Source organism: Cucurbita maxima, unplaced genomic scaffold, assembly GCF_002738345.1.
Source record: "Cucurbita maxima cultivar Rimu unplaced genomic scaffold, Cmax_1.0 Cma_Scf00001, whole genome shotgun sequence".
Lineage (NCBI taxonomy): Eukaryota > Viridiplantae > Streptophyta > Magnoliopsida > Cucurbitales > Cucurbitaceae > Cucurbita > Cucurbita maxima.
Genome location: NW_019272017.1, coordinates 7,983,346 through 8,009,910, shown reverse-complemented (window position 1 = coordinate 8,009,910; position 26,565 = coordinate 7,983,346). Strand labels below are relative to the sequence as shown.

At 37.9% G+C, this 26,565-nt stretch overlaps 6 protein-coding genes across 15 annotated transcripts; 5 read left to right on the top strand and 1 right to left on the bottom strand.

Annotated features, from left to right (window-relative positions):
- The first annotated feature begins 1,304 nt into the window (after window positions 1–1,304).
- On the top strand, window positions 1,305–5,665 carry LOC111477604. Of its 7 annotated transcripts, XM_023121502.1 has the most exons (7): window positions 1,305–1,869; window positions 2,099–2,342; window positions 3,362–3,460; window positions 3,553–3,687; window positions 3,796–4,268; window positions 4,619–5,202; window positions 5,294–5,665. In XM_023121502.1, the coding sequence occupies exons 3-7, from the start codon at window positions 3,451–3,453 to the stop codon at window positions 5,400–5,402; spliced, it is 1,311 nt and encodes a 436-aa protein (XP_022977270.1). In that variant the 5' UTR covers window positions 1,305–1,869; window positions 2,099–2,342; window positions 3,362–3,450; the 3' UTR covers window positions 5,403–5,665. The 7 variants fall into 7 exon arrangements, with proteins under 7 accessions (XP_022977270.1, XP_022977243.1, XP_022977262.1 ...); XM_023121475.1 differs by having other exon boundaries at window positions 2,245–2,342; window positions 3,553–4,268; XM_023121494.1 differs by having other exon boundaries at window positions 3,362–3,456; window positions 3,553–4,268.
- A 77-nt stretch (window positions 5,666–5,742) lies between these two features.
- LOC111477668 lies at window positions 5,743–7,590 on the top strand. Its single transcript, XM_023121541.1, has 4 exons — window positions 5,743–6,190; window positions 6,286–6,353; window positions 6,565–6,628; window positions 7,229–7,590. Exons 1-4 carry the CDS (start codon window positions 6,088–6,090, stop codon window positions 7,372–7,374), a joined length of 381 nt encoding a protein of 126 aa, XP_022977309.1. The 5' UTR covers window positions 5,743–6,087; the 3' UTR covers window positions 7,375–7,590.
- Window positions 7,591–7,898: 308 nt separating this feature from the next.
- Window positions 7,899–11,304, top strand: LOC111477659. Its single transcript, XM_023121530.1, has 6 exons — window positions 7,899–8,340; window positions 8,436–8,539; window positions 9,550–9,647; window positions 10,095–10,312; window positions 10,813–10,862; window positions 10,957–11,304. Exons 1-6 carry the CDS (start codon window positions 7,971–7,973, stop codon window positions 10,996–10,998), a joined length of 882 nt encoding a protein of 293 aa, XP_022977298.1. The 5' UTR covers window positions 7,899–7,970; the 3' UTR covers window positions 10,999–11,304.
- A 46-nt stretch (window positions 11,305–11,350) lies between these two features.
- Window positions 11,351–15,670, top strand: LOC111477597 (protease 2). Its single transcript, XM_023121457.1, has 11 exons — window positions 11,351–11,785; window positions 11,922–12,088; window positions 12,193–12,412; window positions 12,487–12,634; window positions 12,716–12,922; window positions 13,016–13,150; window positions 13,240–13,368; window positions 13,459–13,871; window positions 13,953–14,169; window positions 14,938–15,131; window positions 15,260–15,670. The coding sequence occupies exons 1-11, from the start codon at window positions 11,418–11,420 to the stop codon at window positions 15,468–15,470; spliced, it is 2,409 nt and encodes an 802-aa protein (XP_022977225.1). The 5' UTR covers window positions 11,351–11,417; the 3' UTR covers window positions 15,471–15,670.
- Window positions 15,671–18,476: 2,806 nt separating this feature from the next.
- Window positions 18,477–22,213, top strand: LOC111476826 (phosphatidylinositol 4-kinase gamma 5-like). 3 transcript variants are annotated; one of them, XM_023120664.1, is made up of 3 exons: window positions 18,477–18,817; window positions 18,957–19,040; window positions 19,579–22,213. In XM_023120664.1, the coding sequence occupies exon 3, from the start codon at window positions 19,865–19,867 to the stop codon at window positions 21,797–21,799; it is 1,935 nt and encodes a 644-aa protein (XP_022976432.1). In that variant the 5' UTR covers window positions 18,477–18,817; window positions 18,957–19,040; window positions 19,579–19,864; the 3' UTR covers window positions 21,800–22,213. The 3 variants fall into 3 exon arrangements, with proteins under 3 accessions (XP_022976432.1, XP_022976424.1, XP_022976415.1); XM_023120656.1 differs by having other exon boundaries at window positions 18,957–19,137; XM_023120647.1 differs by lacking the exon at window positions 18,957–19,040.
- A 1,604-nt stretch (window positions 22,214–23,817) lies between these two features.
- LOC111489316 (DNA-3-methyladenine glycosylase 1) lies at window positions 23,818–25,718 on the bottom strand. Of its 2 annotated transcripts, XM_023137476.1 has the most exons (6): window positions 25,633–25,718; window positions 25,175–25,545; window positions 25,002–25,059; window positions 24,833–24,916; window positions 24,610–24,751; window positions 23,818–24,524 (listed from the first exon to the last, which is right to left on the bottom strand). In XM_023137476.1, exons 2-6 carry the CDS (start codon window positions 25,542–25,544, stop codon window positions 24,246–24,248), a joined length of 933 nt encoding a protein of 310 aa, XP_022993244.1. In that variant the 5' UTR covers window position 25,545; window positions 25,633–25,718; the 3' UTR covers window positions 23,818–24,245. The 2 variants fall into 2 exon arrangements, with proteins under 2 accessions (XP_022993244.1, XP_022993235.1); XM_023137467.1 differs by lacking the exon at window positions 25,633–25,718 and having other exon boundaries at window positions 25,175–25,596.
- Between the last annotated feature and the right edge of the window lie 847 nt (window positions 25,719–26,565).

Here is a 26,565-nt window from a genome sequence, read left to right as displayed (position 1 = left end):
TCAGTTTCATGTCCAATACTTTTATCGTTAAGTTGTATCATGTCAACACTTAAGTCACACTGTGAGATTCGAAACCTTTCTTTTAAGGGTGTAAAAACCTCTTCTTTATAGACTCGTTTTAAAATCGTAAGGCTGATGATAATATGTAATGAGTAAAAGTGGACAATATCTGCTAGTGGTAGACTTGTACTGTTACAAATGGTATTAGAGCCTGTCACAGACAGTTTGTTAGTGAGGATGGTAGGTCCTCAAGAGGGGTGAATTGTGAGATCCCATCTTAATTAGAAAAGTGAACAAAACATTATTTATAAAGGTGTGGAAACCCCTCCATAATGAACACGTTTTAAAATCGTGAAGCTGATAGTATACGTAACGAATAGACCATGCTTTTTTAAAACTCAAATGAAATTAAGCACAAGCCACATGACTCATAAGAATGCGTGGACATGCACATCATGGGTCAATTCTCACATTCATATATAGAGATACTGACACATGCATACGTGTCATTTTATATTACAAATTCACTTAAAACAAATAGTTTCCCTATAATACTATTTTATTACTAGGTTGGATAGTTAGAAACGATTTGCGTGAAACAATCCAAAATTGCTTTAAAAAATTATCAAACAAATATTTCCCAAAGAGTTTAATTAATTAATAATAATAATAATAATAATAATAATAATAATAAAAAGGTTAGAGCTAGCGAAGACCTAAATGTAATCGAATAATAACTTCGAGTTACAATGAGACAAATATGTCAATGGAAATGGTTATGAAATAAAAAAATTCCACGTGGATATTCAACCTATCATATTTGTAATATAAAGTTATTTTACTTTTTAAACATATTTTGTCCGTGTTTATTTGATAATCCAACAAACTTAGATTTTAAAACCATAATTAGTATTTTTTTTATTAGGGTAGGGTTGAATTTTTGGAAAACAAAAAAATTTGTTCAATGTACCGGTTGACATTTTATGGTAAGAAAAAATTAAGAATATTTAATGTTTGTAACCAATATTAGTGGTATATAAAAAAATTATGATAACATTGTTAGACGAACAACTCTCCACAATAATATGATATGTCAACTTTGAACATAAGTTCTCGACTTAGCTTTGGACTTGGGCTTCATACAAAAGAGATAGTATTCTTTTATTATTGAATTTATAATCAAGAAATATTATCTCAATTGATACGAGGCTAAAGTAAAGTCATGAGAAGGAGTTATGCTCAAAATTGACAATATCATACCATTGTAAAGAATTGGTTTGTCTACGGAATACCCAAATCAGAATGATAGGAAAGAAAAAACGGACGCACAAAAACATAGAGAAAAAGGGGGGGCCGCTTCAGATCAGGAAACCTGCGCAGAACAGAGGTTTCGGGTAAAATCCAAAGAGACGAGGGAAGGAAGCAGCAGCCGAAATCAAGCACATTAAGTCCAGCCTGGTAGAGTACTCTAATCGCACTCCCAAGGAAACAACTCCGTCCAGCTAGTTCCCCCTGTTCTCACTTTGGCCGGCAAAAAAGAAGAGCCGATTAACAAAAACAAATATAAATTCTCCGGCGGTTGCTTTTGGAGTGGTGGAATTGGAAACATGTCCGGGTTTGACTTTGGAGCAAGAGAAAAAAGCCCTCTAGGGTACAGTTTCTGACATGATTGTCAGCTCCAGAAAAGGTGTCTCTCAACAGTTGATTCTCGGTTAATTTTAGATGAGGATGGTCTAATCAAATCAAGCTCTCTCCAATTTTACCGGGAGTGACTGCAGGAGGGTATTCGGGATTGCTGCTCAATCGATTTAAAAAATGATATATCACAGCGGCTTCTTCGGGATTGGAAACCAGAATCAATCGTGTTAGGTAAAACAAATTTTTAGCCGCAATGAAATTTGAATGCTGTGTGTATGTGTGAGCGTGAGGTATCATTCTTTTTCGTTTTTCCGGGAAAATATTTCCATGTTTGGGGAGATGGAAAGTTCTTGAATCTGGGTTTTAGTTTAAAAAAGAATTTAAAAAGGGTTGGAGAATGCATGGAAGTGCTAAAAAACAACCCATTTTACTAGCCGTTCACTTCCCTTATTAATTGCAGAGAGAGAGAAAGAGACAGTGTTTTCATGGTTGACCTTCAATCAGTGAAACAGATAATAACAACTCGTTTCTCCCCCTCTCTATGTCCATGCCCCATTTATTCCTTCTCTCATCTGCCTGTCGTAATAATCTTTGATGTCTATTCAGGCGCCCCTCATCGTTTCTGGTTGCTTTGGGGGGTTCTTCTGTACAGTTGCTGTAACATATTGTGGAGTGCATTTTCCTCTGTTCCTCTAGGCCTCAAGGTTTTCTCTCCCTTTCTTTTATCTTCATTTTTCTTTTCTTGTTTCTGTATTAACTGATGTGCAAGGGATTATGATTCCTCAATCATTTTCTTATGTTTTCTTCTTGGCTGTTTCAGAGTCTCATAGTTCCACTTTATGCTTTTTTTTCTCCATTTATTTTTATCCCCTTTTGTTTGAAGCACAAACGGGATAACCTCTCTTCCATGATCATGGAGAAAGGAAATTTGGGATTTCCCTTTTTGTAGCTCTTATATAAGTCAACAGATGTAGCATTTTTTTAATGGGGTTAATTAGATCTGCTTTGTTAGTTAGATTTCTGATTCATACCATGATTTGGATTCTCTCTTTTGATTCCACCCAGCAATGCACAGAATTGGTGAATTCCTATATGGGTTTTCTCTCAGTTCTTTTGAATTTTCTTTCAGCTTTGTTTGTAGTTTTCTGTTTCTAATTTTAAGATTAACTTACAAGATGGTCGGATCTAATTGGGACTACCAGACAAAAAAGGGTGGTGGGTACTTTGAGAGGGGCCGATATCGGATGCACTTCGATTTAATATTTGGATTTGCGTTTTGTTTTTCCTTTCAGATTTAAGATGTTTTCATAAATTCAAAATTTCTGTCTTTTTGTATGAACAGAACACTGAAATTCCATGTGTACAGGTTATTGTTTAGGGTATTTAGTCTACCCCTTGGAAATTAAGTTCTTAACTGGATCTCCCTTGCGAGGTAGGATAATATATTAGAAAAGCACCACGAGTTCTTGATTCTAAGTAGTGAAAGTGATCGAGTGGCTTCTTTTTTTCCTTTCCCTGCTTATAGTCAGTGGAATGATAATCTTGTTTTTTTGACTTCTGGGAACCATTGCTACGAAAACTTTCTAATTGTGACTTAAAACTTAAAAGTTGGCCTCTTTCATACTTCTTGAGCTGACCTTCTGCTGTGTAAATTGATAATTTATTCTGCAATTGTACGAAGGTGGAAGGTTTTGACTTGGTTTTTTTCACTTTACTTTTCTAGCCTATGAATGACAGACTCCAAATATAGCCATATCAAGCCAACTTTGATGCATGTCTTGACAAATTCCATTTGAACAGTCCATGTGAATCATGAAAGTTGGTAAATTTCATATTCTTCTCCTTTGCCTTTGCCCATAAAATGTCAAAGAAAATAAAATTTTCCTTGGGATTTATATTTTATTTCTTTTACAGAGGGCGAGCCCGTAGTTTCCCATTCAGATGCTAGCCCCAAGTTTATTCCCAAGTCTTTTGAGTGTGATAACGATGCTCTTGACTCTGGTGGGATGAAGCTTGAAGATCATAAAGATTTTACAGGCCTTCTCAAAGGTAACGAGGATGCCAATCAAAAGAATACTGTTGTAGGTCTTGATGATCTTAATGAATTTGATGAAGTTAAAGCCTTTGTGCCATCCCTCACTAATTCTTCTAAAGTAGACTTGTTTGAGGAAGACTCGGAGTTATACATGGAAAAGAGTATTGTTGAATGTCAACTTCCTGAACTCATAGTTTGTTACAAAGAAAACAGCTGCAATATTGTGAAGGATATTTGTATTGACGACGGAGTACCTTCTCGGGATAAGCTCTTGTGTGGTAGTAGTAGTTTAGATGAGAAGGCTGTCTGTGTCATTCTCCCTCCTGAGGAAGATTGGAAGGACGAGTTGGCAAGAACGCTAGAGGAAGGAGATATGTTTGCTTCCGACGATTCAGAGCATTCGGAATCTTTTGGCAAAAAGGATTCACCCAAACAAAGAGATTTCGAGGAATTGGCTAGAACACCCCAAGCAGAATATGATGTGGAATATTTAACTGACAATGATGTACTAAATCTTCCAGTGACAGACTTGTTTACAGAGAGCGTAAAGCCATTGACCAACAATAAGAATGAACCTAACCCTCAGTCTGAACAGGTATGTTTTTTCTTTTGGCATAATGGATGTTCAACCTACATCAAGAACGTGTATCACTGTCTTTAGTTGAGACTTTCATTACTGTTCTTGTTTCTAGCTCGCATTATCATACGTCGAGTGTTATGCACAATTAATTGTATAGATCTCTTGGAGCTCTGGACATTGTTATCAGTATGTTAGTTTAAAACTCTCTAGTTGTAGCCAAAGAATGTTGGGGGTGGGGGTTGGCTATGACTGAAACTTTTTAATTTGAGTTCTTGTTGGCTCTTTCAACTATAGACATGATGTAATTATGCTTGTGGGAATTGTGTGTGTTAGAAGGTGACTGTATTTTGTTTGTTCTCATGCAGGTTTTGGCATGTGTAGCTGAAGAATCTTATAGTGACACCAGAGAAGCAATATCAGAAGAATTCGCTGCTTCAGATCTAGCAACTGAAGAGCCCAAAAATAGCGATTCTGCGGAGGATATATCATACAATAGTAAAATGGACAAAGGAAACATTACTTTTGATTTCAATTCTTTTGCATCCACAGCTAGTGATGGACTCGAGCATTGTGATAATGGTGACTTGAACTCTTCAGCTCCTTCGACCAGTGCCTCGGTGGATTGCCTAGACACTAGCAGCTCCAACCGCTTAGCTTCAGCTGACAAATGTCAAGTACATTGTTACGATTATAGTAGTAACCCGAAACGTGTGGAGTATGAAGACTTGCTACGAGTGGAATATGAAGACTTACATAAGGCAGAAGTTGGGAATTCTGATAGTCATTCAGTTTCAAGCCAAGTTCAACATGGCGTAGGTGAAGCAAGTGTCTCTTCTATGGTATCTTTGGGGAGTCTGTTATCTAATTCGGGCCGTATAGGTTACTCCGGCAGCATCTCTCGTCGTTCTGATAGCAGCACGACCAGCACCCGTTCCTTTGCCTTTCCCATGTAAAACTCTTGATATCTCTTAATGTGTACATATTTCTTCTAATCATTATAGTCCGGAATTAATGGGAGCAAAATGTTTATCTTCCTGCAGATTACAATCCGAATGGAACAGTAGTCCTGTTAGAATGGCTAAAGCTGATCAAAAACATCTACGGAAGCTTCGGGGTTGGAGACAAGGCCTTCTATGCTGTAGATTCTGAAAGCTTCTACTAATTTATACTCATAGGTTTAGTGTCTAAAATATGCATTTTACCCAAGTTTTTTCCTGCCGAGTCACATGAATATAGGCAATCTTTACCGCTTTACCTTCATTTGTCAGGCTCTCTTTCATATGCAATATCAACAAGTTATTAGAATTTCAGTTTTCAAAAAAAGGGCCATTTCTGCTCAACTTACAGAGAATGTTTACATAATGTAAGGCCATTTTACAAGATTAGCTGAAATACATGTTTGTTGGTTCGAACACTGAGTGATTATAAAAAGAAAAGGCTGCAGATCAACATTGTTTTACTTGTTCTTCACCAGCATGGTGACTGTAAAAGGTCTCAGTCAGTTGGGTTGCTCCCTTGTTGGCTTGCCCGAGTGTTTTCCTGCTTTAGCTAAACCAAACACAACGAGAAAGAAAAATAAATTTCTTAGAAAGAAAAGCCTTTGGTTGGTGGAGTGGGAAAAACTTGTGGTGCTCAACACTGCTATAGAATAATATATAAACCAAAAAGTGACTGCGTATAGTGGTGACAAGAGTTACCTGAATTGTGTAAAGCCATCCTCCCCAAAAGTGAACAATAACATATTGTTTTCCTCTTTCTCTCTCTGTTTCTCTTTGTGTATTATATATATTTGTTTGGCCACACACATAGGCAGGAAGTCTTATACTCTTAAGATATGGGTTTGATATTCATGGCCATGCTTTGCTGTGTTTCTCTATTGATTCTCTCGGTACCTTTTGCTTCCTCGCATGCTCTTGACCAGTCTTCTCCCTTGCAAGGTCTGTATACTCAGTCATGTCTCTCTCCTTCTTCTACATTTTGTTCTTGTTCTTCTCTCTCTCTGAGAATAATGGAGTTATTTGTGATCTTGCAGAAACTGAAGCAGTGCATTCACCTCGTCTCGTTTTGTCAAGGAAGTTCAAAATGTTGGAAGAAGCGAAGGTTTGTTTGAGAATGCTTTTGAAATAAGTTATAAAAGAACATTCGTAGAGCCAGTTTGGAATGACTTTTCGAATTCGTAAAAATATTTTTGAACTAAGTTTTTCATTGTCAATGTCCAACTCTTCTAAACCATCTGGGCATTGTTCTATCTGTGTTCTTTCTCTGCTGTTGAAGTTGTGATATATATCACTGATGATTTTCCTGGAAACAGGTTGTTGAAGCTCACGGATTCCAAGCTTCCAAACAAGAAGATGAGCAGAAGGAAAATGTTTCAGGTATGCAATTTCAAAGAAAGTCCAAAAGTATGCAAGTTCTTAAATAACTCATTCCTGTCATGTCTGTAATCTTGCCAGTTCTTTGACTAAAAACTGCAGCAACATTGCTTCCTTGAAGATGGAAAATTTGTGGGCTTGCCATTTTTGAGTAACAACAATACATTAAATAAATGTACTTTCTTTTTCACATTTTTGATACATATCTTCACTTTCAGATATATTTCCTGCCATTTTTTGTTCTCAAATCACTTCATGAAATTATTTATTTTAATTAGTTGGCCTTTTTCTTTAGTCATAGTCATCTACTCACTCCAACCAAGCGGTCATATCTTAATTACCATTTATCGTATTGTCGCATCAATAAGTGGTCAGAGTTTGTAGATTAAATTATTTACTAAAACATGTACATTTTAATTACCGTTTATCATGTTGTCATATCAATAAACGGACAGAGTTTGTAGATTGAATTTCTGCCTAAAATGAATACATATCAATTATCGTTCATCAGGTTGGAGGTGAATATTTGATAATATTTTGGAATGAATGCATTTGAGATATGGTATTGGAAAAATGGAATTAATATAATCGCCATATTTACAGGTCAGCCTTATAAAAGGGAGGAAAACAAAGGGAAGGGGAGAAAGTGGGGGAATGTGGCCGACATGTCGTCGCGGTTTCTCACAATGGACTACGCTCACATAAAACGGCGCCGTCCCGTACATAACATGTCTCGCCAACGTCCTTGAAGTTATCTCAATTGTCTAATCTAACCCCTTCATTTTTTTCCTTTTCCAATTTTAACCCAAGAAAATGAAGGATTTGCATTCTTAGCCATATGTTATGGCCGACAAAATGGCAGACTAGTTTAGAGGCTCCCTATAATTAAAATTATTAAATTAGAGGGACCCACTTGGAGGTCTGTGGATGTATGTAACTATCATTTCTCTATTAAACAATAGTTTAATTCAAAACATTATTTTAATGCTTCTTTTATTTAATTATATTTTATTTGAGCAGAATAAAAAACGCTTATTAAATGCAAAAAAAAAAAAACATGTTTAATCATTTAGCGGGAAAATAAATGGGCCGAAGCCCAGAAATGGAGAGTCCAAATAATTAAATTAGTAGGAAAATAAATGGGCCTAAGCCCATAGATGGAGGGTCCAAATCATTAAATTAGCAGGAAGGTAAATGGGCCAAAGCCCAAAAATGGAGAATCCAAATAATTAATTTAGCGGAATAAAGGGTTGTAAATGTAAATAAAGCGCGTACCGGTAACAATAGTGGACAGAGCAGAACAGAAAGAGAAACGAAGCAAGAAGAAGAAGAAGAAGAAGAGTCAATGGAGGATTTATGGAAGAGAGCGAAATCGTTCGCAGAAGAAGCGGCTAAGAAATCCCAGACCTTAACGTCGACCTCCACACTCTCCGAATTGGTCTCAGAAACTGCCAAAAAGTCCAAGGAGCTTGCCGCCGAGGCCTCCAAGACTGCTGATCTCATCAAAACGGCCGCCATCAAGCAGGCCGATCACCTCAAATCACTCAACGTCGCCGACATTATTCCTCCTCAGCTCTCTTCCATTTCCATTTCCAATTTATCTGCTCCCTCGCCTCATTCTCAGTCCGTGCTCGAAAAGTTTGGCCTCAACGACGATCTGAGAGAATTTGTGAGTGGATTTACTCCAACTACTTTCCAGAACTTTCCGATCCAAGGTAGGAGCAGTTTTGGCGAATGTGATGGTCAATTTTCGGATTGGTAATTATTCTATATGCGTAATCGCGCGGATTGTTTTTTATGATTAATGTAGACGGACCGGAAGCGTCTGACGTTGCTGTTACAGCCTCGAATGTGCGCAAGGATCTGACGGAATGGCAAGAACAGCATGCAACGTTGGTTCTCACCAATGTCAAGGTGAAATCAAAATGTTTCATATCCTCGTAATACTAGTTAAACTCAATCAAATCATGTAGCATCTGGCTAGAATTTCTTGTTTCTAGTGATTTGTTTCTTTGGTTTCCAATTGTTTATCATTCTGGGGATATTGCGCTGTTCCCTTTCAAATAAAACTACATTTTTTAGATAATTGGAAAACATACGGTTAAATACGGTGGGAACCAAGCCGAGTCCTTCAATTCAACTAAATCACGATTCGGCTGAAAACTTGGTTTTTTATTTTCTGTCCATTGCTTTTCTAAATTTATATTTGATTTTTCTGGTTCTAAACCTCATTTGCATCATTGCAAATATCTTCGTCCGAAATAAAATTCACTCTTGCTACTTTCAAAAGCTATTGTTGAATATGCTTTTCAAAATCAAAAGTCTGGCGTCCAGCCTTTTCTGTATATTTAATTTGTGGTGGTGCCTCGCACATGCTAAGTAGAGATGGATCTCATTCTCTTAAACGAGAACTTGTGTGACAAGCAAGAATTGTGAAGAGGCATATGGGAGAAAGAATCATTCTTATGTTAAATAATGGAAACACCACAACTTGTTGCCTTTCCACTTTGGTGGTCTTCATTTCTCCCTTGTGAAATGATGAATTGGACTGATACAATTGCTTAATGCTTGTTCCTTTCATATCAATCGGTTAACAGGTACCAAGTGGCCTTGTCTTAAAATATTTGTTAGTGTTTGGAAATCCAATTCTTGCCTGTGGTAATGCCGAAAGCTTGAGAGATTATTTCAAGAATTTTAGTTACTGTTGATCCTAGATGATGCAGAAATGTTACCCCGGACCCAGATGAACACATAAATTTTAGCTGCACTTGATTCATCTGTCAGTTCAGAGTTGTTAGCTTTTGTCCAGGTTCATCGGCAACAGTAGATCATCGAATTCATTTTAGCTGGATAGTCATAATTGAATCGTATTTTCATCCAAATACAATTTAAAAAATCGCCCTTATTTCTGATTTCTTTTGCAGGAAATTTCAAGATTAAGATATGAACTATGTCCGAGAATTATGAAAGAAAGGATATTCTGGAGGATATATTTTACACTTGTTAGCAGTCATGTTGCTCCGTAAGTTGCATTTCTTTAATTGTAGCTCCTTCCCTCTAATCTTAAGATCAATCTTGAATGCTTCGTTGTTTCTTATTGAAGAAATATGCCACCACATGCTAAACATATAATACAGTGTTTCTATCATGTTGAGAAATTTAATTGTCGACTTCATCACTATGGAAGATAGTTTCTACCAAACCCTGTTGTTGTATGCACCAATTTAGCTTACATATATAATACAAGGTTTTTTGTTTAGAAAAAACACGTGATTAATACATTTGAAGGTATAAGAATTTTAGGAATCATGAAAGTTGTACTATGGTGGTATAGCCTGACATAATATACCATATAGAATAAGTATCACACTGACGAGTGAGCTGTTGTCAGGTTGCTGCATCTAATTTCATTTTCTTAACTTATCAACAAATGATTCTGGTTTACACCCTCAATGGTTAAAATATACAGATACGAGAAGAAATACGTGGAAGAGATTAAGCTGAAATCTGAAGAACAACGAAAAGCTGATGATGAAGCCAAGCAAACTCCGTCGGTTGGAGCTTCTGAAAAAGTTGAAGAGGCGGAAAAGAACCTGAAGGGTACAGCTTCCAAACGGTCGTCTGCTGATCAAGATTTGGATACTTTTCTTTTGGGAGATCTTGAAGACAGTGACGCAGGAGGTGCAGGTAAATTTAAATCCTCTCGAGAAGGGGGCACCCCAGACTCTAGACTCTAACCGACTCTTTTTTCTTCAATGGATCATAGCAAAGTCTATTAAGTAAAAAACTCCTCCTTTCTTACGAAAGGTAGTCTCGAGAAGGTGGCACAAGAGGACCTGACAGGACCTGACAACCTCTTTCAGGTTGATCCTCCTCTGAGCCGAGGCCCCTTATATTACCTTCCCTCGAATCCAATTCATTTGACGATTTAACTAGTTTCGGACTACACGCTACTCTCCTTGGGGTCTTCCATCAGCAAAATTCTTACCCCAGGATCCAGTTTAGTCTCATGGCGGGGACCTTTTGAAAATTACCGTACTTTTAAGTAAATGGATGCACTTGTCAACTGCTAAAATACAGAATGGGCGAAAACTAATTCCTGTCCTCGTAAAATGGCCGCTAAACTACTCTCTACCAGCCGGCCCCTTCTGAACTTATATTTATGTTGGTTGTCATTTCTTTTCCAGATGATGGTGACGAAAGCTTCGATGATGACTTCGACAAGATTGAAAACTCGGTCAGTTTATGCTTCCCTTTTGGTCTTCCCACATAGTCACACTATGCCAGCTCCCAATTTTAAACTAATCTGCGAACTTCATGGCTGCATACAGGATGTCGAAGAAGAAAATCCCAAGGCAAAAGCCACAAGTTAGAACATAAAGCACAACAAGAAGAAGATGCAACAGGGAAGATGGGGTGTTTAATAGGATCATGGCTTGGCTTCCATGACAAAAAGAACGGGCTGTTGAGAAGAAATTCGTGGTGAAATACTAAACGAGAAAGTGTATTACAGGTGTTTCATTCCCAAAAACGAAAAAGGAAGAAGAAGATTGTTGTTTCTAAAAATATCATTAAATTCTATTCAATTGTATAAACAACACTGTCGTTGATTGATGGGGATGGCTGGTTTTCCCTTGCTTGCAGTTTATACAGAATTTACAGATCAATTCTATTTTAAAGTTGAGTGATTTTTGAAACAAATCTTCCAAATTTTGGTTTTTTTTTTCTTGGGTATCTGCACAACATAATATATGAATGCAATATTATTGCTGCGCCGCCATTTTCAATCACCATGGCTCTTAAATCCCTGCTAAAACCCAAATGCTTCACTCGAAAGGCCATCCTTTCTTCCTCCCTAGCGTCTTCTTCGCTATTTTCCTCTCTCTGCAAAGAGCGTATCTTCTCACTGCCTTCCGAATCCCCACCTACTGCTAAAAAGGTTCCTTTCACTCACTCAGTTCATGGCATTACGCTGCAAGATCCCTACCACTGGATGGCCAACACTGCCGACCCTGATCTCGCCGACTACCTCCGTCGAGAAAACTTGTATGCCGAAGCTTTCATGGCCGACACTCAGATTCTGCAGCGGCGGCTCTTCTCCGAGATGACGAGTCGAATACCCACCAAGGTTTCCACTCCTCCTGAGCCTTGGGGACCCTGGTCTGCCCTTTCTCCTTCTCCCTCGAAATGTGTTTCTTTTTATTTGGTTTCGCAATGCCTCTTAGCGTGTTCATTGCGTTATGTCTCTTGATGGTCGGCCATGGTTGAACCTAAATGTATCGTTCCACCTGATCAGGTTTTACTACCAATACATCCCGGAGGGGAAGGAATACCCAGTTCTATGCCGTAGGCTACTGAATCAGAAAACCAATTGGTTAAAGAAACTTACCCAATTTGCTAAAGGAAATTCTGGGAAGCAGGAGGAAGTTTTACTTGATTGGAATGAAATTGCTAAACAATATGGTAAGTTTTGTTCATCCACTTAATTTTCATTTTCATTCATACTTAGCTATCAGAATTATGACATTTCCTTAAATTTTACGATGAGTTGCTCATCATATTTGCAGGCTATGTTCACGTGGGAACTTGTCGTGTTTCACCAGACCACAACTTTCTAGCATACACAGTTGATATTACAGGCAGTGAACACTTCATGCTTCAGATTAAAGACCTAAGAAGTGGACTGATGATTCCCAAGTTACAGGAGGGAGTTGTAAGTTTGGCTTGGGCGGAAGAAGGCAGGACGCTTTTCTACACACAAGCAGATGAGAATCAGAGACCTTACAGGCAAATTCCTCTCATCATTCTTAACCTTCTTTTCAAGAACTTCATTTACCTGACATTTACCTGACATTCGACAGGGTTTTCTCCACAAAACTTGGATTCAGCAACACCGAAGAAGATGTCTTGGTGTTTGTTGAAAATGATCCCAACTATTGTGTCGACATAACGAGTACGAAAGATGGGAAGTTCATAACCGTGAATTCGAACTCGAGGACTTCTTCTGAGGAAGGTTCCCTTTTTCACGAAGATCTTAATTAAGCCAGCTTTAGACTTTTATTCTGAAACTTTACTGGTTTGTCAACCCAGGTTTATATTATAGATGCTAACAACTCGTTAAGCGGTTTGCAAAGAATACACAAACGCATTCCGGGTATTCAATACTTTCTGGAACATCATTGCGGTTTCTTTTATATCCTAACAAATGCTCCTCTTGAAAAGAAAGGGGATTGTTTGAAGGAAGATTATTATGTAGCTCGGTGTCGAGTTGAAGATATCAAGTCAGCAAATTGGCAGGTTACTTTTATGCTCGACTTTGTACCACATATGATATCAGCGCTGCGCCCCTTTATTTATCATTGTTTTGCTCGCCACGTGTGTATATTTTAGGATATCGTCCTTCAGAGCCAAGATTTCAGTATACAGGACATGGACGTTTTTAGTGGACATCTTGTGCTTTTTGTCAATAAGAATGGTGTTCCAATGTTATGTTCAATCAATTTGCCTTTAGATGCTAATCATAAGGTATGTGTTTGTCTTTCTCTGCTTGTTCTATTGCTAAATAAGCTGCATAACAAATTTTATATATCATCTCATATCTACTTGTTCTGTAGCATTGCTTGGAGATCGAGAAACTTGACCCATGGTTTTTCCCTCTTCCCTCAAACTCCTGCAGCGTATCTCCAGGATCGAACCATGACTTCATGAGCTCGTTATACCGTGTGGTGCTTTCGTCTCCATTGGTATTACTTTATAATCTTACATTCATGCATATTCATAGAATATGTTAGCATGTACTTACTGAAGTTTCTGTCATCTCTTGGAACTACCAGATGCCTGATTTGATTGTTGATTATGATATGTCTAAAAGGGTCTTCTCGATCATTCAGCAAGAGGAAGTAGAAGTTAAGCATGATGTTAAACTTAAAACATATCAACCAAATGCGTTGGGTATCGAGAAAGTTTCAGATGCGCAAAACAAAAGAGAAAACTTCGAGAATCGTGAATCCAAAACTTGGAAGGACTTTTCTGATTCATACTGTTGTGAGAGGAAGGAAGTTATATCACATGATGGAATCAGAGTACCCTTGACCATATTGTATTCCCCTTCGACTTTTCAGAAAGGACGGTCACTCGGAGTTCTACAAGGGTATGGAGCATATGGTGAAGTTCTTGATAAAAGTTGGTGTCCTTCTCGCCTGAGTTTACTTGATCGTGGTTTCGTGCTGGCATTTGCAGATATCAGGTAGTTTTTATCGTTATAAACAGGTTTTTTGTTTCATTTTCTTGCATTGAACTTAGTTTAGAACCTTGATTGGCTGTGCAGGGGAGGTGGTGGTGGTGATTCTTCATGGCATAGAAGTGGGAGTGGGCTTGAGAAACAAAACTCAATACAAGACTTTATCTTTTGTGCGAATTTTCTCATTGATAATGGCTATGTTCATAAGAATCGGCTGGCTTCGATTGGATACAGTGCAGGAGGCCTGCTAGTTGGAGCTGCTATCAACATGCATCCTGACCTGTTTCGAGCAGCCATTTTGAAGGTTAGTTTGAGCCATACACTTGCCTACTCATTGGTCTTCACATCTTGTAAAGTAGATAGGAAATGCATCTTGAAAGACCATCACTAATGTGTTTTCTCTTTGATACTACACTGCAATATCAGGCCTCTCTAATGACATTACCATATGTTAACCTCTCCAATGTCATGTAATAGCCCAAACCCACCGCTAGTTTGTATTGTTCACTTTGGCCTGTTACATAGCATTGTCAGCCTCACGGTTTTAAAATGCGTCTGTTAGGGAGAGGTTTTAAAACGCCTCTATTAGGGGCCCAACGTTCTTGCTGGCACACCGCCCAGTGTCCGACTCTGATACCATTTGTAACAACCCAAGTCCACGGCTAGCAGATATTATCATCTTTAAGCTTTTCCTTTTGGTCTTCCTTTCAAGGTTTTAAAACGCATTTACTAGACAAATGTTACCAAACCCTGTAAGAAATGTTTTATTCTCCTCTCCAACCGATGTGGGATCTCACAACAGGAAGCCCAGAAGGAAAAACTCAAAGAGGACAATATCTGCTAATGGTGGACTTGGACTATTACAAATGATATCAGAGCCAGTCATTGGATGGTGCGAGACACTGGTCTGAGTAGGGCTAGACCCTCTCCATAGTAGACGCGTTTTAACATCTTGAATGGAAATCCCAAAGTGAATAACATCTGCTAGCAGTGGGCCTAGACTGTTACAAATACTTTATAGGAAGAAAGTTCTGCTGTTATTGGCGAATAAAGTTTTGGTAATATTTTTCAGGTTCCATTTCTTGACATATGTAACACGCTACTGGATCCCAGTTTACCTCTCACCATTCTGGACTATGAAGAATTCGGAAACCCACAGATAGCAATGCAGTTTGAGTCTATCTTGAGCTACTCTCCTTACGACAATATCTCTAAGGGAAGTTGTTATCCTCCAATGCTTGTCACAGCCTCATTCCGTGATGCAAGGTAAATTCTTTTCTCCTTTCAGCTGCTTACATTGTTATCACATTAGCATATCTGTTAAACATGTCGATGTTTGTTCATGCTTTGATTCCATTAAACATTTGCTGGAAACTGTTGAACTTCATCCTCAGGGTTGGAGTATGGGAAGCTGCCAAATGGGTGGCAAAAATCCGAGACACGACATGCTCCCGTTGTTCGACTTCTGCAATTTTGAAGACCAATATGGTTGGAGGACACTTTGGTGAAGGTGGTCTCTATGGTGGATGTGAAGAGACAGCTTACGACTATGCTTTTCTCATCAAAGTCCTCGGAACTTCGGACCGGGATTCAACTTTTTCGTAACGGTAAGGAACGAGGAACCCCTACTGTCTATTCATTAATTCTTCCGTAGATATATTAACTCTGGCATCCAATTACTTCTGCTACGCTTTTCTGTGTAGAACACATTGATGTTGCCAATTTTTCAGTTTTGGACTTGTAAATTGACCTCTGGCCTCAACTTGGGCAGTTTTTGTTCCATATTGCTTAAGATTATGTTGCCTTGTGAAAATTGCATATAAATTTCGTCTGTCGAGTGCGAACCAATTATGTTCGATATCTTATCTGCTGCTTGCTTCTAGGTAGACAAGGGCATTGAAAGTTACCGTTCGAGTTCACTGCTAGAAAATATTGTTTTCTTTGGGCTTCCTTTAAGGTTTTAAAATGTTTCGTTCCCCTCTCTATTTGATTGTGGAATCTCATAATCCACCCCCACTGGGGCTCAACGTCCTCATTGGCACACAGTTCGATGTATGGCTCTAATACCATTTGTAACAACTGCGTTCTTTTTGGGCTTTCTCTTCTAGGCTTCCATTCAAAGTTTTAAAATGAGTCTACTAGGTAGAAATTTCTATCCCTTCACAATGAATGTTTCGTTCCCTTCTTCAATTCTATATTTAATAATTTTGTTGATGTTTAAACCAGTGGAATACGTTAAGATCTACTGGACACAAAATTGATAAAATTAAAAGTTTATTTACTGATTACATAAAATTTTTGTATTTTAAACTCTAAGATTAATATTAGAAAAAAAAATCATATAATTTTTAATTTTATTAATTTAAACCATAAACTTGGTTGATTACATAAATTTTAACCCTATTCTTTCAATTTCATAATTAAACCTCAAACTTAAATAAATGTATGAATATATTCTCATTATTATATTTTAAATTAGGATTTTTTGCATAATATTTCTCTTTAATAGAGTACTTGTATGCTTAACTCGATAGTTAGTATTGGTTTCTTTGTTCTTTTTATTTTTCATTGGTCTCGTGCATAATTTTTCCTCCATTTGTTGCAATGGGCACCGCGTCTTTTATAATCGCCAATGTCAAAATCTTTGTCCCCTATTTTTCTCGTATCGATGTTGCTTTCATATACCGTTAACAGGGTTGAAAAGGTATTTATTGATGCCACTTTGTCCATTAACGTGTTTTTTTTTATTCTCACTTGCATTTTAGCCTAACTCAAACTTTTCACATCGAAATCGATAAAAATATCATGGGCACTACCGTCGCTTTGATCTTCATCACAACTTATTGATAATTTGAATTAGTCAAGTTAATCGATTAATATTGTGAGAATATATTAATTATTGAATATATCTTATATATTTAATACTCTTAACTCTATATTGTTTCGTTGAACAATCATATTTTTAAAACCGTGAACTAAGGTTGTCTTGTCCACGCCGGATTTCGAAGAATCAAAAGACACGTGGGAGGATAATACCAACACGTAGGACATAAAATTTTAGAATTACAAACAAGTAATATTGTCGTGTCGTGTAGTGTGGTGTCTTGTATTGGCATTGAGCATCGTGCCATCCGGAAACCGCACGTGACTCGTTCATGCGTGGACGCTGACTCAGCTGCATCTCCATTCCCATTGGTCAAACTCTCCGACACTTTTAACCTCCACGTGCCCCTTCCGTCCCTTTCTATTCTCAATAAAATGTTCCCATCACACATTTATTCATTATCCATTTATATAATTAAACATCATCTTTGAAATAAAATAATTTGACGAAATTTTTATCATTTTAAAAATATAAGAATTAAATTATTTTCAACCAAATTTTAGCAATATTTCCATTCCCTAAGAATTGAAGGCTATTTCATTTTTTAATTAAAAAAAAAAAATCAAAATTGACAGGTGGGCTTGAACAGCCAGCTGGCATGCCAAATATAAAATGACAGTTTCTGAATTATAAAAAAGGCAACAAAATTATTATTATAATAAGAAAAAAGCAAAAGCAAAAGCAAAAGAAGGTTTGAAAGATAATAAAAGGCCATTTTGCAATCATATTCTCTCCAATTCTTTTGACGAAATTAATTTTAAAAACCCGCTTTTCATTCACTGTTTTGCTTATTCTTCCGGGGCTTTTTGGTAATTGTATCTATTATAAAATTACTTTATTATTTTAATCCAAAAATATCATATGGATATTTTATTGAAATGCCTTGTTTATTATAACAAATTACTTCATATATATTGATTTGATTTGATTTGCTATGGCTTCCATCTTTTTATTTTATATATACTTTATTTAGTTCTGATAATTTAATAAGATTTTTAAATGATTGTTCTTAGTGGAATGGAAGTAAGATGGACCCTACTTCATAATTTTCAGTTGTATGGGGGCATATAAGTAAATTTACAAATATTCAAATAGAAATTTAAATTTTGAGCTCGAGAAAAGGAATAATTTCATTGTCGTTTTATATTTAACGGTCTAATATAAATGGATGATATTGGATGGTTAAAGTTTATAAAAATTTAATGACGAAAATAGACGTTAAGAAAATAATGTTTTTTATGTTTTTAAATTTAAGTTCTTCTAAAAGTGGTAGAGAGGTTGGTGTTGATTTAAAGTGTAATAATTTATTTTATTTAACTAAAATAACCAAAGAAAAAGGCAAAAAAAAAAAAAAAAAAGGACAATTTGGTAAATTCAATGGTATTAAAATGGACGGTCAGATTGGGCAGGAAACTGGGTAGTACACAGAACTAGAGATTCGAAGGCCCAAACTCAAAAAAAGAAAACCCGCCCTACCCAGTCGCTGATTACACCAGGTGTCCACTATTCGACGGTGACCTTGCCACGCATTCACGAATCTCTTGTCGCCACCTCACTATCCCCTTCATCCGACGGTCCTTAATTCCAATATCTCTCTTCATCCGACGGCTCTCCCACCCCTTCGAGAGTCTTCGAACCGGAAAGGGCAGAGAGAGAGTGGGTCGGCATCTAACCAGGGTTAGCTATTTTAACCAGGCTTCTTTCACTCGAGTTAAAGAACATTCCAAGAAGACGAATTTCTGTGAAGCGCAACAGAGCGAACGGAGAATAAAAAGTGAAACAAAAGCGAGGGAAAGAAAGGAGAAACTGCGAACGGATTTTTGTCTGAATTTTTTGTTTTTTGTATTTTTTCGTTCATTGCGACGACAACTATCATCACTTAGCTCCGACGATTGTTTGATGCCCTTTTCTTGGATTTGATTTGATTTGATTAAATTTGATTCATTGAAGCCTTCTCATTCTCTGTTTTTTGCGAAGTTCTTGCCGCATCGATTCACGGATAGCGACGATTTTAGTGGTGAATCTGATTCGTTCTTGTATCGGATCTTGAAAGATCTATATAGTTCCGGTGAGTTCTTTCTCCGATTATGTTATTCTCACCGAGTAATGCTTGTTTTTTTTATGAGTATGAGTTAAATGAATGATGCCTTTTTTTTTTCTGTCTCTTTTACTTGCTTCTCATTGTTGAATTTCATTTCTCTGATCAGTCTCCACTCCAGAACGTCGTATTGAGCTTTGGTCTCTTTTGGATATTCTCTCCTGTCCCGAGGAGAGGGGGGAGGGGGGAGAAGGTGCACCTTTCACAGATTTCGTTTAACTGTTAGGATTTGTTCTTGTCCGCGAATGAGGATATCGTTCCGATTATTTTTTTGATTTCATGATGAAGTGGTTAGAGAAAAGATCCTTTTTCTTCCTCGTTCTTTATATCAGGAAGAACTTATCTTTTAAATTTTGTCCCCGGGGCCTTGTAGTTTTACTTTAATAGAGAACTGTTCGCCCTTTCTTTTCCTAATTCTGGAGGACTTATAAGTTAATCGAAGAATGTGTAGTTAATTCTAGCGGGCTTCTGCAAATATTGATATTTTGATCTTACAACGAATTTGGTTTCTTATGAAAAGGACCGTAAATAATGCATCAGTTTGGGTTCTTGATGCTTGCATCTTTTTATCAAATCTCATTCCCAGCTCGAGTGTTGGGATTCTTAATTGTCAAGTCTAAATAAATTCATCTTTTCTTTGGACTCTCTTCCAATGGAAGTTGATTCTGTGTCAATATTCTTGCTTCCTCTGGTCAAGCGTTGATTTTGTTTTCTTTGTTATATTTCCGCAGTCTATCTGGTGCTGTGAATCTGGCGAGATGAATCTGTAGATACAGTGTTCCGCTGCATCCTTTTGTCTGTGGTGTGTTTTCGGTCTCGGAGTATTGTTTCTTTGAGAACGATGGCAAGGATTAAGGCTTCTCCTATCTATTAATGATTATTCGAGGTCCTAGACTCTGGTTTTGTTCAACCATCATTCTGTGTTGAGTTGGGCGCCTTTTTGGGAGGGAATTCATTTCTCTTCCTTGACCATCTCGGTCATTTGGCTGCAAACACGTCCTTTTCTTTCATTATTTAATGTCACGGAAGTTGGACAGTCCAGTTCAGACTCAAATGGCAGTTGCAGCACTCAAGAGCCCACTCAGCAGGGCTTACCGCTCGAAAAATGGAATGGAAGAAAAACAGCCAGTTGGAAGGAGACAAGTTTTTGTGCAAACTGATACGGGATGTGTTCTGGGAATGGAATTAGATCGTAGTGACAATGCTCATACGGTGAAAAGGAGGTTGCAGCTTGCCCTCAATATTCCCACAGAGGAGAGCTCCCTAACATTTGGGGATGTGATACTGAAGAATGATCTTAGTGCCATTCGAAATGATTCTCCTCTTCTCCTCACGAGAAATCTGTTGCACAGAAGTTCATCTACTCCATGTCTCTCGCCCACTGGGAAGGATCTCCGTCTTAGAGACCAGAGTGGACCTATTGAGATATTAGGGCATCCAGATCATTTTGCTGGCACGAGACGGTTAGTCAAAGAGATTGTGAAAGGTATAAAGTTGGGTATTGATCCGACACCTGTTCATAGTGGGCTTGGTGGTGCATACTATTTTAGGAACGGGAAAGGTGAAAGTGTCGCAATCGTGAAGCCAACTGATGAAGAGCCTTTTGCACCAAATAATCCAAAAGGTTTTGTTGGAAAAGCTCTTGGACAACCTGGATTTAAGCGCTCTGTGCGTGTTGGGGAGACTGGATTCAGAGAAGTTGCAGCTTATCTTCTTGACTATGAACATTTTGCAAACGTGCCTCCGACAGCCTTAGTGAAGATCACTCACTCAATCTTCAATGTAAATAATTGGGTGAATGGTAACAAGCCGCAGGCTCACAAGAAAAAGCCAGTTAGTAAAATTGCTTCCTTCCAACAATTCATTCCACATGATTTTGATGCCAGTGATCATGGGACTTCTAGTTTCCCAGTCGCGGCTGTTCATCGTATAGGTATTTTAGATATTAGGATTTTTAATACGGATAGGCATGCTGGGAATCTCTTAGTTCGGAAACTTGACGGAATAGGAAGTTTTGGACAAGTGGAGCTTATTCCTATAGATCACGGTCTTTGTTTGCCGGAAACTTTAGAGGATCCGTACTTTGAGTGGATTCATTGGCCTCAAGCATCAATCCCATTTTCAGATGATGAGCTCAAGTATATTGAAAATCTTGATCCGATAAAAGACTCTGAGATGCTTAGGATGGAGCTACCCATGATCCGTGAAGCTTGCCTTCGGGTTTTGGTACTGTGTACAATTTTTCTGAAGGAAGCTGCTGCTTCTGGTCTCTGTCTCGCTGAGATTGGTGAGATGATGAGCAGAGAATTTCGTAGTGGAGAGGAGGAGCCCAGTGAACTTGAGCTAGTATGTCTTGAGGCTAGGCAGATGATAGCAGAGAGGGAGTTCTCTTCTCCAATTTATGAGTGGGGCAATGAGGATTTCCAGTTTGATTTAGACTGTGAGGATGGAGAATTAGACTATAACTCAAGTATGGCAGCGGATCAGTGTTTGGGCTGGTCACATTACCAGCTTGGTGGACTTGGAGGCCTGCATGGACGCAATCCACTCTCGAAATTGGAGGAAAGCATTGAGGAGGGGGGAGAAGATAGTGGAGGGGAGGAGCTAGGAGAAACAGGCATCTTTCCACCTTCTGAACCCATTTCTGTGTCAAAGCTTTCTATGTCTCTCAAGAATACCATACTGGGCAATAAGAACCAGAAAACTCCGAAGTACCAGGTCACAAAACCTGAGTTTGGATATATTACCAACACATCTGCAGGGCACAGGAGTGCAAACGAGCAGTTTCCTCCAAGTGTCAGTTTTGTAAAGCTTGGAGATATGAACGAGGAAGACTGGTCGCTGTTCCTGGATAAATTTCCAGAGCTGCTTCGCCCAGCATTTGCCAAACGCAAATCTGCAGCTCTCGGGCCGAGGCAGAGGCAGAGACTTGGTACTTCTTGCCAGTTTTGAGATGACGAGGTTCAGTGTGTTGCTGTGATGATAGAGCCATTATAGATTAAATCATAGCATTAGAATTATGGAAGTTATGGACGACTCAGTATTAGGATTGGCTTGCATTATGGGTTTTAAGCCTCGACATAGGGCTCATGTTGGAGCTCAGTAAGAGGAACTTGCTGTATATATTCTTCTCATCAGCGGAGTAGAATTGTTTGTATTCCTTGGTATTTCCCTCCTGCCCTCTTCTTCTTCCCCTTTTGACTTGTCAACTTGTTTGATAAATAAATTGTATGCAAAATTAAAACCCTGAAAGAGGTGCAATGTAAATAGGGTACTTTATGTTCTGTACCTTGCTTTAACTTCATTCTTATATTCTTTTTCCTTCAGCCAGATGCTGTGTGCCAATATGATGCCCTATTTCTTTTTTGTTCACCCGAATTTCTTGTAGACTTCTTAATTACTAAAATATATTTTGTGGACAGTCTGATAACCTCTGTACTTTTCGGTTGTATCGCCTCTCTTTTCTTACTAATGCAGTAGGCTGCCGTCTGTAGGCTGTTCTTTCTTTGCTCTTTTGTGCCGTCGTGTCGGTTTTTTTCCCTTTTTCTTTCAGTAATGTTCAACCCTTTGAGCCTGTATTATTCGACAAGGACAGGAGTCATCATGTTCTTTCTTGTATTAAGTATTAACTAGTGGAAAAATGATTAAAGCTATTTGTTATTGCATAAAAAGAAGAAACAAAGTAGGGTCGCTATAATCAGTGAAGAAAGTTCATTCATCGTTTGGGACCCATGGATGAATTATTTGATTCCAGTTGATTTGAAATTCGTCCTAATGGTGGATCTGTACCAGAACTTTGATCTTTTCTTCCACTGTTTTGCTCATTCTCTTTGTCAGCTTCATCCTTCTCGCTACTACCTACGTATGAACTGATCATTCGATTATCGAACTTCTTGGATTATACGATTCATCAATCTAATTTGATCGTTTTATACGATTCATCAATCTTCTCGCTACTGCCTACTCTGTTCTTGTTGGGATTTCATTTTTTGGTGAGTACCATATAACAAACTTCAGACACTGCTTACTACTAGGATGTTTGGTGAGCATATGCAATTCAACAGTCGCTGTTACTTGAACATACCCGACCATTACTGGGATTAAGATGAGTTAATCAAGTAGTTAGGTTGAAGAATGGTGGAAGGGAAAGAAAAAGTGTGGATAGAGATTATAACAGGTGAAAGAACAGCTGAGGTGGAACAAGTTCTCGATTTGACCTGTTTTGTTTTTTCTTGGCAACCTGTCTTTTATTCTTTGGATGGTTTATAATCCAAGCTAAAATGATTCATTGATTGGGAGGAAGGCGGATAGAGACAATTGTGGGTCTTGAAACCTATCTTCCTGTTTCCCTTGGAGAGAAGTTTAAGCAATCTCAAACAACAGAATGGTTGAAGGCTTCACTATAATTCAGTAGATGACTTCAATGGAGTTTCACCAACAAAATAATTCACTATAAGGCAGATATTGTCTTCCTTGAGTCTTCCCTTTCGGCCTTCCTCTCAAGGTTTTTAAAATGCATTTGCTAGAGAAAGATTTCCACACCCTTACAAAAAATTGTTTTGTTCTCCTCTTCAACTGATGTGTTGGGATCTCACAGATTGAGAGAATCCTTCGTAGCAGGATGACTTCGATCGAATTTCAACTAATCTTAGTAAAAGATCTCCAAGTATAATATTGCCTACATCTTATCATATAGCCTTTCAAATAAGATAAAGAACATATCAGTGACGTGGTAAAAGCCTTTTTGGCCCAGCAGATGGGGGAGACAGATGATCTATGGACTTGATTCTCAGCCAATTTGAAGGACCAGGCTTGGAGTGCTATCTCGAAACTCGATCGACATTTCTCGAGGTGAGGGATGATATAAGGAGGTATGTATTACATATTTGGATCTATGAACTGTAACTAGACTGCAGTTTTCTATGGTCATGTCTGCTTTGATGAACTTAGTTGTATCTTGAAGTTCTTCATGAACAAAGAACATTCTTGGTTCTTAGTGTCTTAGGAAATGAGAGCTTGTTTAGAATGTATGAGAAAGCTCATAGATAAGCAATTTTGACCCAAGAGATCCACACCAAACATCTAAAATAATTAGTTATATATTAGAAGCATAAACAAATTAAATACACCAATCTTATTCCCCACCAGCTTCAGCTTGTCGATTACCATGGCCACTCTGCAACTGTTGTAATGCTGAGCTCTGCACTTTTTGATATCAACTGATGAGTTTCTCAGTTGCAGAACTGGCCATTCTAACAGAAACTGATAAACAAAGAAGCAGAGAAGTTCCATCTTAGTTCCTCTCTCTTTCTCTATGCATAATTTTTTATATTGTTAACTTAATGCTCACAAAAGCAAAACAACCACAACTTCGAAGGGAAAGTAGGAATAGTTGAACTCAGATATGTCTCCATGGTCTTTCTGCAAGATTTACGCACTCGCCATGCCGAAAGCAGTCCACAAGATGATCGATCGTCAACCCTGCTGCCTGCATGAACGAATAGACGATCACTGGCCCAACAAACCGAAAACCGCGCTTCACCATGTCCTTGCTAATGGCTTCTGCTTTGGGACTCCTCAGGGGAACATTTCTTGGATATCTAAATCTGTTTATTGTTGGTTTGAAGTTCATATAGCTCCACATATAGTTACTGAACGACCCAAAATCTCTAGCTATCTGCAGTTGAATCAAAAAACCAGTTGTTCTTGTTAATATACATTCTGTGAAAGAGTTGGTTCAAAAATGAGCTGATCTAGCTTGCCTTCAATATGCACTTGGCATTGTCTACTATGCACCTCACTCTGCTCTCCACCAGCATAATGGCCTTGTCAGATGCTATATCTGATATCTCTTTCTCCCCCATGTTAGCCACAGTACTTGCCTCAAATCCAGCAAAAGCTTCTCTATGACCAACCAAATGTGTATATATATTTATCATCTCATAGATGTTCATCTAAAGTACACATTGGATCAGAAAATATTACCTGAATAGTTCCCTTCTTTTCACAATTTCAGTCCAATTGTAGTCCATCAGCATCCCCGATAGAGCGAGCAGCTCGAAAAGTCGGCTGTATGGTAATTTTTCTCTGATGTAAACTCACAAATCTATAAATTGACATGCAGGATAAATGAAAAGCTACTTAGATCACCTACTTGTCGTCATACACTGGGACGCCCCAACACTCGTCGTGAAAGGATACATAGGCTTTATCTGCGTTGAGTACACGAGATAGAAACGTCAAGCATGAACTAGTGTAGCAATGTGGTGGAAAGTATTCTAAGTTGTACTGTTTCTAAGTCCATATCAGAACTAAGTGTAATCTTACCACTGGTATGAGTGATCCAGTTGCACCTCCTGAGTTCCCCATCACCAAGTTCCTGACATTGTTGTTGAACACTCTTAGGCAATGGAGCTTCTCTTCTTTCAGGAGGTGGCGGTGGCGTAATCAAACGAATCGCATACGAAATCTTCCGATCGAGTTGGATCGAGGAGTCTGTAAGTGAAGAATCATTTGAATTTTGGGACAAAGACAATGATAATGAAGATAAAGAGAGTGATGAAGTGGTTCTTTGAAGCCCAATTGGGTAAATCTTCTTAAGGTGTTTGGACAATATGTTTTGGCTTGTTCTATCTTTCTCTTTAGGACATGTTTGCCTCTCCAGAATTCGCCTTCTAACAGTGGCTTTGGATGACATACTGAACAAAGAAGACAAGGCTTAATGGCACAATTTGAAATAAAAGTGGATTCAGATTATAAAGTGTTTGATGTTTGAGTTGGCTTACCATATTTCCCACACTTACCATACTTGGTTGGTGAAATGTGAGCTTCAAAATTATGGATCACCATATTTGCTACTTAGTTTTCAAGCAAAAACCCCATACAAGTTTATAATATCTTCACTGTTTTATACTCGAAATCTCCTCAATTTTGGAGACAAATTAGTATAAAAGCTCCTCGTTTCTGTATGATTACAGTCTTTGGTGTTTGGCAGTTGGGTTGTAAGGACTGTTAGGCTCCATTATGAGTAAAAGATGAGCTAAAAATGGACTGGAAATGGGAAAAATCCAAAACATAGAGAAGAAAAGAAGTTAAAACAGGCAATAATCCTGTTTTAGTTGTACTGTTTGTCTCAAAGCAAGTGTGAATGGGGCCATCAGGGCATGACATTCTTAGTTCCTACTCCTTTACCTTAAAGTTTGAGGCTTACCCATTGCCTGCATAGATTAAGATATGCCATCCATTACTTTTCTTGGGCCTTCTTCTTCAATGTATATGTATATATTGGTGCTTCATATGTTCTAGCTTCCCCTCTACAAGCGTCGTTGTCAAGTTCTTAAATAACGTTTCGTTTCAGACATGTATTGGATGTAGAGCCTATTTGAAATAACGGTTTTTAAAAAGTGTGTTCTTAGTGAAAAGAAAGGTTTTCAACGACTTGAACTAAATGTGAATTGAGTTACGAAACATAATCCATATTTCCACGTTAGAGAAAGAGCGGCGGAATTCAAGTTTTATTGGATAAATTAATGGGTTTAATTCTTAAACTTAGACTTGTTTCTGTATTACAAACATTATGTTTTATAAACTAACATATTACTTTTATTTAAAATAAAAAATTGAATAAATGACTCGAACAACATAATATTTGCCTAATATTTTATTTAAATTTTCACCTATATTTTTTTTTTACCAAATATTTTAACTTTACCTAATAT